The sequence below is a fragment of the Spinacia oleracea genome, chromosome 2 (assembly GCF_020520425.1).
Source record: "Spinacia oleracea cultivar Varoflay chromosome 2, BTI_SOV_V1, whole genome shotgun sequence".
NCBI lineage: Eukaryota > Viridiplantae > Streptophyta > Magnoliopsida > Caryophyllales > Amaranthaceae > Spinacia > Spinacia oleracea.
Genome location: NC_079488.1, coordinates 112972410 through 112988390, shown reverse-complemented (window position 1 = coordinate 112988390; position 15981 = coordinate 112972410). Strand labels below are relative to the sequence as shown.

At 32.4% G+C, this 15981-nt stretch overlaps 1 protein-coding gene across 1 annotated transcript; it reads left to right on the top strand.

Moving 5' to 3' along the window:
* The first annotated feature begins 9626 nt into the window (after nt 1-9626).
* Nucleotides 9627-15397, top strand: LOC110797008 (two-component response regulator ORR9). Its single transcript, XM_022002126.2, has 5 exons — nt 9627-9979; nt 10347-10516; nt 12094-12177; nt 12291-12358; nt 14556-15397. Exons 1-5 carry the CDS (start codon nt 9856-9858, stop codon nt 14917-14919), a joined length of 810 nt encoding a protein of 269 aa, XP_021857818.2. The 5' UTR covers nt 9627-9855; the 3' UTR covers nt 14920-15397.
* Nucleotides 15398-15981: the final 584 nt, after the last annotated feature.

The following is a 15981-nucleotide window of genomic DNA, read 5'->3' as shown; positions in this document are numbered from 1 at the left end:
CCACTGAACCAACAATCAATTGGTATCTAATCTAGTAATCTAATCCTACTTACTTACTCTTTAATTAACCAATCTCAAATATAATAAAGCAGGCACGTACTCAACTTAATTTGTTTTATAAAGGAAAGATACACGTTGATTTATAATCTCTTGTTTTGTAAAGGAAAGATACACGTTGATTTATAATCTCCCTGTTTTAAGGATTGAACGCACTCAACTTAATTGTTCGCAAAACGTATAGCTAATCTCGCTAATTTATACGTAGCGATTATATCACAATAAGAAATTGTACCATTAACGACGGGAAATCCCGTCGTGAAAGGCCAATAATCATTGATAAACGACGGGTTCGGGATTTCCTGTCGTGAACCCGTCATAAAAGGGGGCCGTCATTAATGTAAAATCCCGTCGTTAACCCGTCGTAAAAGACATTTGCGACGGTTATTCCCGTCTTTGTTTGATTGTTATCCCCGTCGCAAAACACTTTGGCGACGGATTTTTGGCCCGTCGTTATTAAGTTGCCATCAAATACAATTTTTTGTAGTGTATGTAGCGATAATATGTAGCATACAACTGGTTGTGTGTCATAGCTATAATGTGCTTATACTGTTTAATTATATGGTAGGTATAACCCGTTGTACTACATATATACGGAGTATGATTTAGTATGTAACAATCTCGAATAGTTGCAACCAGTGTCGGTTCTTCTTTATAGCATTGGTGGGCCCGAACCCTTAAACGAACACTTTTATAGTACATTTTCAGTTTCCCCGCTTAAATTTTTAATATAATTGCATAAATTTATATACTAAATTTTTCTAATGAAGTCCGGCCTCGTAAAACTGTTCGAAATCCGTAATAATGACACGTGGAAGGAATGATATAAACATGCAATATGCATGCGATTGCCGGCTGAGCTACGGCATGTCGAAGTTACATATATATGAGTAATTGATATCCACAGCTTTTGGCAGGGTGGTATAATTGATAAATTAATTACGTAGTAATTACAAAGATTTGACATAACAATACATATTTAATATACGTACACAGATACAAATTCAGTAACAGGAGTACCATGTAGAAACCCACTGTGCACTGATTCTAGGTTTGATTCTTGTCGATGTAGAGCTATGAATATACTTCTATGTTGTTTAATTATCGATTGCCACCGCTATAATAAATTGTACCATTAACGACGGAAAATTCCGTCGCTAAAGGTTAATAATCGTTGATTACTAACGGAATTTTATGTCGCGAACCTGTCATAAAAGGGGGTCGTCGTTAATGAAAAATCCCGTCATTAACGCGTCGTAAAAGACATTTGTGACGGTTGTTCCCGTCTTTGTTTGGTTGTTAATTACCCCGTCGCAAAAGGCTTTTGCGACGGGATTTTTGACCCGTCGTAATTAGGTTGTCGTTAAAGATACAAATCCTTGTAGTGGACAGAGGAAAGGGAGATTTGAACCTGAAAACTATTATATTGTATACAAGTTCTCAATTTTAATTATTCGGTCAAAACGTTACTATTTAAACTGTGCGGCAATTTTTGGCTAAGACCATCTTACCGAAAAGACCACTTTGATTTGTTAACTAATTGGTTTCACTGCTTAACTAATTTGTTCCATTGCTTTACTAACTAGTTACATTGCTTTAACTAACTAGTTTCATTGCTTATCTAATTAGTTTCATTGCTTAACTATTTGATTTCAATATTTAACTAATTAGTTTCAGTTATTAACTAATTAATTCCAGTGACACTACATAAAGCATTCCACAACGCATATATGTAATCCCGTCGATAATAGCATAACTTGCAATTCTTAGAGTTGTAGCCTTGTAGTGTCACATTGAAAAGGAATCGTTCAATCTCAAAGGCCAATTGTTCTTTGTTTCCCAAGTCACCACAAACATAGATCCAAAACAAGCTAAACTATCAAGCATGCATGACAAGAATGTTACACAACAATATAACATGCCACAATTATACATACCAACATAATAAAATGGATCAAAAAAAATATATCCAACAAATTATTTTAATAATTTTTTGGAAAAGGAGAGAAAAACAAGATAAAATATAAATTAGACACCTTAGAAGGGGACATATTTTGAAAGGATGGATTAAGGCAAAGTGGTGTCAAAAAATGATTTGGAAGATCAAAGTCACATAATTTTCAAAATATAAAAAAGTGGGGTCTTTGAATATAACCTTATACTCATTTCATGTCTCCTTCATTCAACATTGGTAGCAAAATGTTCGATTCTCTTTGGTCTGAAAATTACAATTTTTTATGTGGTCCCAAATCTTCTTTTTCTTGCATAAAGCCTCAAATTTCGAGTTATTATTCTGCCTCTCAACGTGTGTGTCTAGTCTCAAGTACAACTCTATTGTTTTAACAAAATTACATAGTATTTCTCATTTTCTATGTCTTTTTTATTTTTCCTATTTGAATATTTTTTAACTGTTTTAAAAAATAATTATGTAAGCTGAATTCGATCTGTATATTGAGTACCACTTCATAACATTAATGAATACACGGGAACACTTCCAGAAGTGAGCTACGGGCTATTCACTCTAAAATCTGTTTATCCTGAACCTACTAATTGACTGGCCTACAAAATAATGGAGTGGGTTTTTAGGGCAAGGGGATGTTACGAAAGTCTCTCCCTTGTAACTCGAGATAGAAAGCTCATTGTTTGAACATCGGGGGACCCCTGTTAAGGAGGTCAAAACAAGGACCTATGGAAGTCGGGGCTCGTCCCTGGTCAATATTGGATCAAACAATAGGAGGTCGTAGCGCTGACCTCTTTTTTGATTGAATAAACTAATTGACATCCCATTCATGAATAATATATCGACAACTAATTTATTATGGAGTACTCTTGGAGTAATAACGATGAAAAAGAAGGTAAGCATTTTCTTATTCATGTGACTTCTCCATATCTGGGTGGATCCATCATGTAATTGAAAATAATGTACGCTGATATTTGGTTGACATGAAAAATCATGGGAAGTATGACTTCATAGTAAGTGAATGATTGTAGTACTGTTTGGTTGACACAGATATGTGAAGTCACATATCTTCATATAGAATGGAGAAAGTTAATTGCTTAACTAGGTTCTCTAGGTAAATAGAACTTCCCATGATAATTTACCTCCTATGTTTAACCAAAGAACACCCTTCATTTCCTAGGAAACGCTTATACATGAGAAAATCTTCTACTTAGAAAGTTTTACTTAATTGCTATGATCAATATAACGTACGACACCTATATACGGAGTATGTTTCAAGATGTGATGGAGGAAACTGTTGAATTAATTCCATAATTATCTGCATATGAGTTGTCTCACGTTGGACAACGAGTCACTACCACTGTTGTCAATTAATTTCAGTGCGGAATTTTCTTTGATCGAGTTTATAAGTAGATCAAAACTCTCACATCTCTTTAGTCCTTACAATTATAAGATAAGTTCGTACTATATTGCTTACGGCATACCATGACAAATTTTATCTAGGACAAGTGAAACTGGCCTCTCATATGCACGTCAAAGGCCTCATCTAGACCTTATACCAACAAAAATCAATTGTAAACTTTCAACTTAATTATGATTCTAAATTTATTCTTTGTTTGTACTAATGCAAAATTGAATTCCGATCAATAACACTACAAGAATTTATATCTTTAATGACAACCTAATAACAACGAGTTAAAAATTCCGTCGCAAAAGTTTGTTGCGACGGGAATAACAACCAAACAAGGACGGGAACAACCGTCGCAAATGTCTTTTACGATGGGTTAACGACGGAATTTTCCATTAATGACGACCCCCTTTTATGACGGATTTGCGACATGTAATCTCGTCGTTAATCAACTATTATTGGCCTTTAGCGACGAGATTTTCCGTCATTAATAGTACAATTTATTGTAGTGTAAGGTTCATATGTGCAAAACCGGATATCTGATCAAATTTTAGGGAGTTTTGAAATATTTATTTTATTTCTATTTTGGCTAAAAAGTTTAATTCTCAGAAGACTTGAATAACCTTAACAAAATACGAAGTAATAAAATTCTTAGGTTTCGTGGATAATATCATGTGAGCATATATATATATATGTAAAAATGCTACATATTCCCACTACCCTTAAGCAAATTCATCATTTGGTAAATTGGTAATTGAACAAGTAAATAAACAACACGAAACTATGTAAAAATGCTACATTTTTTTCAATGTAAGGGAGTTTAATATATGTCTAAATGTATATACGAGAATAAAATTAAATATAATAAAAAGAATAGAACAAAGCAACAAGCAACTTGTAGTAGTTTGAGAATTGAGATGTACTATGTAAGGGTAAAAACATTTAACATGAATTTGATATCGACTCCCACCAACAAAATTACTATATAAAGACTAACACTAAATAGTGGCCAATTGAGCATAGGGTCCATTCATTAATATTTTACCCAAAATGAAAATATGTAACATGCATAAATCATCTCAAATCTCATTTTAATTTTAATTAATGTTGAATCTTTCGATAGGTCACAAATTCGAACATCTTGTAATATATATCGCATGATATGATCTATACCAGGGGAATTTCGGCCTGGTGGTTAAAACCGAGGGTTTATAAAGGTTATAGTATCTCCTATCCTCTAGTTTTCATTTGTAGACTTGTAGTAATCTCGTGACTCATTCATCCCAAAGAATTACTCCATGATTATAGATAAATCGTCCTTAATGAAACCATGCATGCTATCACAAATTAAACCAGAAATTAATATCAATGAAGTCTTGGTCTAGTGTTCAAGACTGAGAGTCTGTGTATAACATGTTTCATGTTCAAATCTGCATACCCTACACTACAAGAATTTGTATCTTTAATGACAACTTAATAACGACGCGGGTCAAAGATCTCGTAGCAAAAGGCTTTTGCGACGGGGCTAATAACCAAACAAAGACGGGAACAACCGTTGCAAATGTCTTTTACGACGGATTAACGACGAGATTTTCCATTTATGACGGCTCCCTTTTATGACGGGTTCGCGACAGGAAATCCCGTTATTAATCAACAATTATCGGCCTTTAGCGACGGAATTTCCCATCGTTAATGGTACAATTTTATATAGTGCTACTTGTAATTTTTGTATTGCCCTTATAATTCATCCGTACAAAAAAATACAAATTAAATCAGAAATACACATGCACGAATTTGGATAATTGAAATTAAATGAAGGATATAAATTAGTAGGCCTCAACTACCCAAGATTTTCTTTACGATATCCTTTGAAGGCACATTTGTGGTCCTCCAAAATCTTGGACGCATGATATGATATCCATTTGGCATGGCACGCAATATCTCAATAATATTCACTATATCTTGTTTTTCCCTTCTCTAATTATACACATCTCTATCCATTTGATAACATATGATTTGTATGCTATGGCCTATAGGAGAGATGGGAAAGGGATATATGTTTGTACGATCTCTCCTACCTTCCACGCCTCCTTATACAGTTGTATTAGCGGACCTTGATTTTCTTTAATAACGAGGTAGATAAGATTTTATTTCAACCTTTCATGTTATGGTTTCACGGGGATCAGTGCATCACTCTGACAACTTAATTTAACAGACTATGATAAATGACATAGGGTTTATATGTTATAGGAGAGATGGGAAAGGGATCGGATACAGGGCCGGCTAAAGGGAGGTCCAGGTGGACCTCCAGCACCGGGCCACAAAATTTTGGGGCCCCAAAAAGAAATTATGTTGGTTAAACCCCCAAGAATAAATATTATATAATTAACAGCTGTTTTATTATGCATTAAGTAATCTTTGTCCCAGTTGGTAAGGATTTATAAGTGTGGTAGCCAAGACCAGGGTTCGATTTTTCTCATGCCCCTTTTTTTTTATTTGTCTTTTTCATGTCCATCAAACCTTTACATCAATTTTCTCAAACCATCACACATAAAACGTTAAATCATATTATTAATTTGACTTTATATTTTGTATAAATAAAACAATATTAATATTTGTCTTTTTCATGTCCATCAAAGCTTTACATCAATTTTCTCAAACCATCACACATAAAACGTTAAACCATATTATTAATTTGACTTTATATTTTGTATAAATAAAATAATATTAATATAATAATTATGTGTTTTACATTAAATTTTTTTTAGGGGCCTCATATGAGCTTCATTGATAAGCTTAGCACCGGGCCATCAAATTGTCGGAGCCGGCCCTGATCGGATATATGTTTGTACGATCTCTCCTACCCTTCAAGCGTCCTTATACAGTTTTATTAGCGGGGCTTGATTTACTTTAATAACAATGTAGACAAGATTTTATTTCAACATTTCATGTCATGGTTTCACGGTGATCAGTGCATCACTCTGATGACTTTAACAAACTATGAGAAATGACTTAGGATTTGTATGTTATACGAGAGATGGGAAAGGGATATATGTGTGTACGATCTCTCCTATCCCTCAAGCGTCCTTATACATATGTATTAACAGAGCTGATTTATCTCAATAATGATGTAGACAACATTTGATTTTTGCCTTTCAAGTCATGGTTTTATGGGGATTAGTGCATCACTTTGACGACTTTAACCAACTAAGAGAAATGACATATGATTTGTAAGGAGTATAGGAGAGATGGGAAAGAGATATATATCCGTACGATCTTTCCTACACCTACAAGCTTTCCTATAGAGTTGTATTAGCAGAGACTGATTCACGTTAATAATGACATACACAAGATTGAATTTCAGTCCTTCATATCTCAACTTTATGGGGATCTGTGTATCACCCCCATGACTTTAACCAGATGCATAAGAGAGAGTTAATGAAATATTAAATGATAAGAGTACTGCTTTAGATTAATATTTAATAAATACTCGTGACCTCTGTTTCCATTCCAATACATTAGTTTGACTTTAACACTATTCAATTATAAATAATTTGCGATCTTTTCTCAAGGACAAGATAGGAAAGCAAAATGAGGTGATTAGCATGGATGCAAAGGGTAAAGGGTAAAAAACACATGTGAAAATAATGTAGAGGACAAAGTATGAACAAAAGAAAAAAAAAGAGGTGATCTTATAGCACGAGTTACATGATTACAATTTGATACTGTTGACTTTGTTTGACTTGAAGATCGATATGATCGTCTTTACTTTTTTTACTGTTTACATGAATCAAAACTTTACTACTACTCATCAACGTAATCTACCCCTAAATCAACTTTGGGATCCTTAATCATCAAGATTTATACCACGTAACATATTACATATGCAATTATCTTCGAAATTGGAATTATTTTATTATTTTCCTTATTACTATGAATTGAATTTCATTCACCAAATCATGACATAAAATGAGTAATAAAGCAATGTGTATGAAATATAGACCGGGTCATCATGAGCCCGACCAGGACCCAAAAATAATGGGTTTTGGGTAGAGTTTTAAGCCCCTTTCCAAGCCTCCGACGAATTCGATTTTAAATTATTTTGAATGGGCTTTGAGCAATTAAAAAAGAGAATAGTTATAAATTTGACCCGGTTCAAAAAGGCCTAAAAGACCGTTATTTGACCCAAAATGGTGAGTTTTGAGCAGAAAAGTCAACCCGAGTTTGGCCCGGTCCAACCTAATAGGCAAATTTTTGGCAATGGCCGAACCTAGCCCGGTCTGAACTGGCCCCGATCCGCCTTTTAATCAGGTCTAATGAAATCCATACATAGACAATCCTAATTGTTTTCTTTGGTGTAAATAGTACTAATATTAAAAAAAAAAATGGGGTCTTAAATTGATGATGTGTAGTGTACACAACATATACTCCGTAATACAAGTGTATGTTAGTGGATCATAGAGATCATGACAATTGACAAATGTACGTACCTTGCCTGGCTGGCCCATGTGCTTTGCCTTCGTGCTCGAGCCATCACTAGAAACAACTTAATGGCTTTGTGCAACCAAAAAAAAAAAAACACAAATTCTTATTTACAAGGGTTGTACAATAAATATTGTACACCGGAGTAAAAGTTAACTCAAAATACGTAAAAGTTAAGCTTATATATGTAAAAGTTATCTATTTTTTATTGATAAATTTTGTCATTTTAATAAAACTTATTTTTTCAAAATCACTAATAATGTATAAAATTAATCATTGAATGTTTATCTATCAACTTTTTTTTACTAATATAAAAGTTAATCGAAACTAAGTTAAAGTTACAAAAAAATGGGTAAAAGTTATCTTGGTGTACAATAAATTTATTGTACACCTTGTGCGCGCAAGACCTTTTGAAAAAAAAAATGTCAAAAGCTCTTACATGTACCTGGTGTATAATAAATTTAATGTATATAGGAATAACGTTTGCCCTGTTTTTTTTAATTTTGTTCAGGTTTTGATTAACTTTATATTATGGGAAAAAATTTAATGATAAACATTTTAAAGAGTTAAATTGTTACCTTTATACACTATTAGTGATTTTGAAAGATTAATTTCTATTAAAAAGGAAAATTTTATCATTAAAAAATAGATACCTTTTGCATTATATTGGGGTAATTTTTAAGATTTTTTTAGTTAATTTTTACTCTTGTAAACAATATTAATTATACAGTATCTTTAAATAAGAATTTGTATAAAGCGAGTTGAGCTCGTAAATAAGTTTTTAAATATTTTTTTACAAAAATTGCCCTCGGTCCAACTCATTAGATAATAGATACTATAGTATCAAAAATTTATCATTTAGATCTTGGTTTAGTAGTTAAGAAAAGGGGATGTGTACGATAGGTTTCAGGTTCGAGTTCTCTTTCTCCCATTTGTAATTTATTGTATCAAAATTTTCAAAAGGAAGGCACAAATACGGTCCAATCCCACATGACATCCTGTCTTACAATACTTACGTATCTAATAAGTCAAAATTTCACTTATATTAGCATGCTTTGTCATATCGGACCAATGTCATGTCTAAAGAAACTACATCATAAACCTGATCGATAGCTCGACACACACACATATACAATTCATTTACCATGTTGTGCCATGTGCCTACTCCACGCCCTTACCGTGCTAGGTTTTTTTTTTCTTCTAGTTGTATCGTGTCGTGCGATAAACTAACCTAACCCACATTTTAACTAAGTAATACCGTAAGAAGAAAGGACCCTGCTGAACCAACATCTATCACAGATTAACTAGTCCAGCTACGCGGATTACGTTTAAGCCACTCACAAACATATCACGAGTGATGGGGCTCAGCTCGACCCTATAACCTCCAAGTCACACGACTTATGCTGATTTGTCGTACGATAAACTAACCCAACCCAATACCATCTCTAATTCAAAAACACAAAAATATTCACTTGGTACATACGAGGTTAAAGTGACAACGAAAGGGTAAAAAGAAAATTGCATGCCACTGCACAAATGTATAATTAGAAAACGGTAATGGGTCAGACAAAGAAGGTGGGCCCCCGACCCACAGGCCCACCCATTGACCCACAAACCCAACCGACGTGTGAGCAGCAGAATCTATTGCGAGATCTTCCCCAACTCTTTCTTACTGCCTTTAGTATCACCTACGGCAAACATCTTTCATTTTCTTCATCCCTCATTATTTTCTTTCCTTTTTTCTGTATTTTATTTTATTTTATTTTATTTTATTTAAATTTCCTTATTTACATTATTATTAATTTGTAATTTTATTTATTTACCCTCCTTAATATTATTATTTTGCTTCTCTTGTACTACTATATATTGGGATCTATATATATTTCTCCACCCACATTTATAATTTTCCCACACCAAAAACAAAAACAAAAAAAAAGAAGAAAACAATATGGAGGCAAAAACCCAACTTCTAATCCCTGAAAATGAAGAGCTTTTTCATGTATTAGCGGTTGATGATAGTGTTATTGAAAGGAAGATGTTAGAAAAGCTCCTTACTATCTCATCCTTCCATGGTAATCCACCTTTCCTCTACTTTTTTTTTAATTAATATTAATCTTTCTCGGTCTGGATTTAGTTGTTACATTACTGATTCGAATTATTCTGTCATCGACGTGACAACTAATTTCGGACAGAGAGAATATTTTATAACATTTTTGAGTAAATTATTATTTATTTATTTTTTGAAAGGAAACATGTATAGAAATTAAGACAGTCTTCTTTTAAAATTGTACATTGTTGAGTAAATGAATGAATGAATGAATTATTTATTTATTTTTATGAAAGGAAAATTGTACAGAAATTAGGACAGTCTTCTTTTAAAACTGTACATTGTTGAGTAAATGAATGAATTAATTTTTTTTATTTGAAATGTATGTGTAGTGACTTGTGTGGAATCCGGGGATAAAGCTTTGGAGTATTTGGGTTTGGTGAATTGCCATAACCCGATTATTGATTCGGGTCATGTTGATGATCATGGTGTTGATGATGATGTTTCCATGATTTGTCCTTCTCTTCCATTACCCAATGATGTTCATCACCACCAACAACAAGTGAGTTTTTCTTTTGTACGGATTTAACCTGGTTTTCTTTCCTAATTAAACGGGGCTGTCGATGATCTGACAGCTCCGAAATTCCATGTTATACTGTATCGTATCGTGTCATATCATATCATATGATTTGTTTCATGAATAATGAAGTATAGAGGGAAATAATATATTTTTCATGAAAAGTGTTATTTTGGATTGCTTTGATTTTTAAGCTAAGATCTTTGAAGAGATGATACTATATGATACACTATATCTTTTCTAAAATGGAAAAGAATTATAAAAAATAAAAGAATAAAAAGTTGGCACAAAAGCTTCTTGTAAATAGATCTGAACAAATTCAATAGTTCAAAAGCAATGATGCATGCACCTAATTCACTAATTTAAAACCAAAATTACTAGTCATCTTAAATGTTACTTCCTAAATATGTTTTACTCCTTCTGTTCGGAATTAATAGTTTGTCGAGTTGATAGTAATGTGATTTGAATGAACTAGTGATCGATGTTAATATGTGTATATGTTGGGTGCATTTATATGCAGTTATCTGTAAGCTATCACCAATTGCATTCACATAAATTCATGTCCTATGTTTAATTAACTGTTGTTCAACTAATTTAATTCATCTAATTTAATTGGACCTCATTTATTAATTAAAATTAAATTTTGCTTATGATATAGGTATAAAATTTTATAAATTTTATATAAATTTTTTTATTATAATTAAGTGTCAATTTTTAAAGGTTACTGCATACGGAGTACTCCGTATTAGCTAATTAACCAGCCGCGAGTCACAAGGACAATTAAATTACAAAGGGAGATGGAGGGATTCAAACTAGTTGTATCGCTTACATCACCCTAGTTGTGGATTTGTAATTTTGTAAAAATCGTAATTAGAAAATTCCGTACTCTATTTCTTTGAAAATAAAATTCATTTTAAGCAATATGGTGAAGACTTCACCATCAAGTTTCTAAAATAGTAACAATGCATTTAACAAGGTGAGCTGTTATTTCCTTAAATGAACAAATTAAAATAAATTGATTTGGAAAAATATTGGTAGGAAGAGCCAATGAGAATATATTTACATTCAACTAAACTTCATATTCGATTTTTTTTAAAAGGAAGCAGGATCACAACAGAGAAATTGAATATGTAATATGTACAACTATCATTTGACCATATATCAACTAGTGGCGGATTTTGGATATTCTGATTATAATGTTTTTTTTTGGGTGTAAATATTTTAATAATTTATAATTGGGTTTAGGATTTGAACGATTGGACTGTTAAACTGGTCGATTTCATTATTGTTTAAAAATAATAAAGACAAGTTGTCGATTTTATCCTTTTTCTAGGGTTGTCGAGAGACGTACTATGCATTCGCTGCTGACTATAACCTTAAATCGGAAAAATAAACTTGTAACATATACATGTACGAAGTAAATTGATAATTTCTCCGGTTTGTATACGAAGTCATATTAGAAACCCGTGTTTATATTAAATTTTCCGAAGATTAGAACATGTTTTATTAGCAATTTATCAAACTATAATGTTTGTTTTAATTTTATAAAATTAATTTGGCAGGGTCATGGAACAAGAGTGAATTTGATAATGACAGATTATTCAATGCCTGGAATAACTGGTTATGATCTTCTTAAAAGAGTCAAGGTAAAACTCTATATTTTTTTTAATAAAATGAAATAGTTGTACTGTTTTTTATAAAACAAAATTTGAAAAAAAAAAAGCTGAAATTTTCTGAGAAATTTCATTCAAACTTGCAGGAATCCTCTTGGAAAGATGTACCAGTGGTTGTCATGTCTTCTGAGAATGTTCCTTCAAGAATTCACATGTGAGATCATCTCTCTTTTATTCTTTTTCCTTTTTCCATAAATAGATTATTCACTTTTCTATATCTAAATAAAAAAGATTACCAAGATTTTTCAACATACTTTAATTCACCAGATTAATTATAATTTAAGCAATATACGGAAAAGTATACCAATACTCCGTATAAATCACAAGCAATTGGTACGTTTAAACCAATGAGGTCTTGTCTACTGATTTTAAGATTGAGTGTCTATGCAATATAGATCTCTGTTCCGAATTACCACGACCATTATAATTTGTATTGCACTTGTGGCTCATTCGCACAAAAAACAACAAGTTTTATCAGTCTGACAGAAAATCTGTTTTTTTGGGTGTGTAAATAAAAAGTGAAATTTCAAAATAAAGTACATAATTTTTTCGTTGAAAAACAATAGTTAGAAGATAATTAACATAATTGAAATATAAAGTTATCTTTAAGTGATTTGGGAAAATCTTGAAGAATCTGATAGCATATTTTGTCCCCCTTTTTAATATAAGTCAAAATGTGATGGTACATTATTATTTGGTTGATTGAAAAGATGCAATTCCTGTGAGCTGTAGGATCTTTGATTATCTAATGGCCCAACCTTGTTTCCCATTTCTCTGTATTCTTCAATGTCATAAAGTATTATAATTAATTAACTTCATCTAAGTGTTATAATTAATTTTAACTTCATTTTATTATAATTAATTAACTTCATCTAAGTATTATATTAGCTCCTAGTACTACATATGGAGTACGAAGTAAGTAACGTGTTGTATTTTGTCATGCATAACAACTTAACGAGTAAAGTTTAGAGTTTGGTACCAAAATTTATGTGATCGGAATTGGTCTGTATGTTGTGGGTCTGAGAACGGATCTCGTCTACATGTCCCGATCATATTTTGACTTTTCTTTTACGCTTTAGCTAAAAATAGTTTGTGTATACCTTCTAATGGTCTAATACCTTTTATTAATGATCATCCTAGTGGCTATTAAAAATTGTATAAAATCTAGAGGATATTTGATTTGCAAAACTAGTTACAGATTACTAACCACATGGATGGTGATTAATATATAATATAAGTACATTAACTGAATTATAAGAAAATCTTGTCCACCCTATAGAAAATCAACTCCATATTTTATTAATCTGCTATTTTTTATTTATCGATCAATTATAGCTTTTATAAGGAGTGTAAATCCTCTATCCCATAATCTGGTCTCATTCTCTGTCCTACTCCATCTCGATCATTAAGTTTATCTAATTTCTTTAATTTGTCCCACTCCATCTCGATCATTAAGTTTATCTAATTTCTTTAATTTTTAAAAAAATAATATAATCAGTTATATATTCTAGCTAGACCAATGAGGAGTGAGAGAGGTAACGAGACACAATCACGGGACACTTTAAACCGATTTAGGTCGTACTTTTCAACTTCTTTGTATTGAACTAGTTTCACAGACAGACACTAGGTGGTGTTTGTACGTACTGAGTAGAGAAATTTGCTTCTCTGTCTTTTTAAATGCATCACTTTCTTTTTATGGGCGTTCTTTTGTTTTTGGTTTTGTAAATGCGTCACTTCTATACTTTTTAAGTTAGTAACATTCTACTACCATATTTTATTATTTCTTTCTCTTTCATTAAAATCTCTACTCAAAATATTTCATTGTTTTTCTCTCTATCATGGTACACATTTAAATACATTATAAAAAAAATAAAAAAAATCTACCATCTCTCACATGCTATCATATCTGACATATTTTCACTATCATATGTTGTTACTCTAACAAATAAATTATCTATTTGTCTACTTGCATAATTTAATAATAATTTTGCACGAATCTCCTAAAACTATGTGCTCGTGCAAGTGATGCATTAAAAAAAACACCCGAAAAGAACACTACAAGAATTTGTATCTTTAGCGACAACCTAGTTATGACGGGTCAAAAATTCCGTCGCAAAAGTCTTTTGCGACGGGGCTAACAACCAAACAAAGACGGGAACAACCGTCGCAAATGTCTTTTATGACGGGTTACGACGGGACTTTCCATTTACGACGGCCCCTTTTTATGATGGGTTCGCGACAGAAAATCCTGTCATTAATCAACGATTATTGGACTTTAACGACGGGATTTCCGTCGTCAATGGTACAATTTTTCGTAGTGGAAGTAACATGTTGCAATGTACTTGAAATAGGTGTCTAGAAGAAGGAGCAGAGGAATTTCTGCTAAAACCAGTAAGATTATCAGATCTGAAAAAGTTACAGCCTCGTATCTTCAAAGCTACACCAATTCATACTAGTTGTGTGAGTGAAGATAACAACAACAACAACAACAACAACAACAACAACAACAACAACAACAACAAGTTTATAGCAGCAGTAAATGACAGCAAAATTTGCAAGGAAGAAATAACAATTATCTGTGATTTGGATCATAATCTTCATGAGGACTACACCAGCAGCAGTACCAGTTCATCAACAGAAGTTGAAACCAAAGTTAACAATAATGAAATCGAGCAATTTGTTACATGCTCGAAAATTGATCAACTTGTAATGTGAATAAAAATTTCATCTAAACTTTAATTAGGCACAGATTATTGTGAAGGCTTATTAGAAGCAACGAACTACTATATATAGTGACCCCACTTAGTACAATTGTTGGATCCGTTACTGTAAGTAGCGAGACCAGGAATGCCATGCGCCTCTTAGGCCTCCTCGGCCACCTCCCGACCCTTAGCTTGAGTCGAGCCTTAAATAAACTCCGATATAGGAGTTATTATTCAATTATTTAAGTGAATGAATTAATGTTAGTTAGCTAGCTATAGATGATATATTATTCTCAAATATTGCTTCTATGAGCCAAATTAACTAGTTTATGGGAAATTTTAATTAGAATTTTATGGAATTAGTTGCTTGTAAGTAGGTATGTTTCTTAATTAACCATCTTAAGTTCTTGACCTTATTGTAAAAATTTCATAAGCATACTTCTTTCATTTATCTATCGTAATTATATATGGATGGAGTGATTCGAACTTGAGACTTATCTTACACAGACTCTCAGTCTTAATTACTACATCAATACCTCATAGGTATTAAAGTAAGCTTTATTAAACTCTTATATACGAACCCCCAATGTTTATATTGAATGGAGTGGGCTTTGGCCCGATCTATTGATGCAATTTCCATATTTATGGACTCATCATTCCTACTTACGAACTTGTAGAACAAAGGAATATATAATATATTAGCCGGCATAAGTTATCGTTCAACGAAAAGATAAATATTTCACAAGCAATGTTATTTACAAGGTGGATCATGACCAGGTTCAACAAGTAACGACTTAGCAAAAGCTGCAAAAGTCATGGGAATTCTTCAACACCACATTGATTGGAAACGAATTAGATTTTTTTTAATGCAAGCTTGGTACTACTCCGTAATAAATTAAAGAGCTAAAAGAGTGACAAGGGAGTTCAAAGAGGTCTATCCTTCAAAAGTACACCTGAAACAAACCCCCGGGGTGCTCAATATTTTAAACTAAAACTAGCTATTACATCTGAACGACAAGTTTTAGCCAATATATGATATATCCGCTACCTTGTTAGTACTCCGTGGTGCATACTT

Coding starts and splice junctions, on each gene's coding strand:
- LOC110797008 (XM_022002126.2), top strand. CDS start 9,856: ATGGAGGCAAAAACCCAACTTCTAATCCCTGAAAATGAAGAGCTTTTT. Junction 10,517..12,093: donor TTCATCACCACCAACAACAA/GTGAGTTTTTCT, acceptor TTAATTTGGCAG/GGTCATGGAACAAGAGTGAA. Junction 12,359..14,555: donor GTTCCTTCAAGAATTCACAT/GTGAGATCATCT, acceptor TACTTGAAATAG/GTGTCTAGAAGAAGGAGCAG.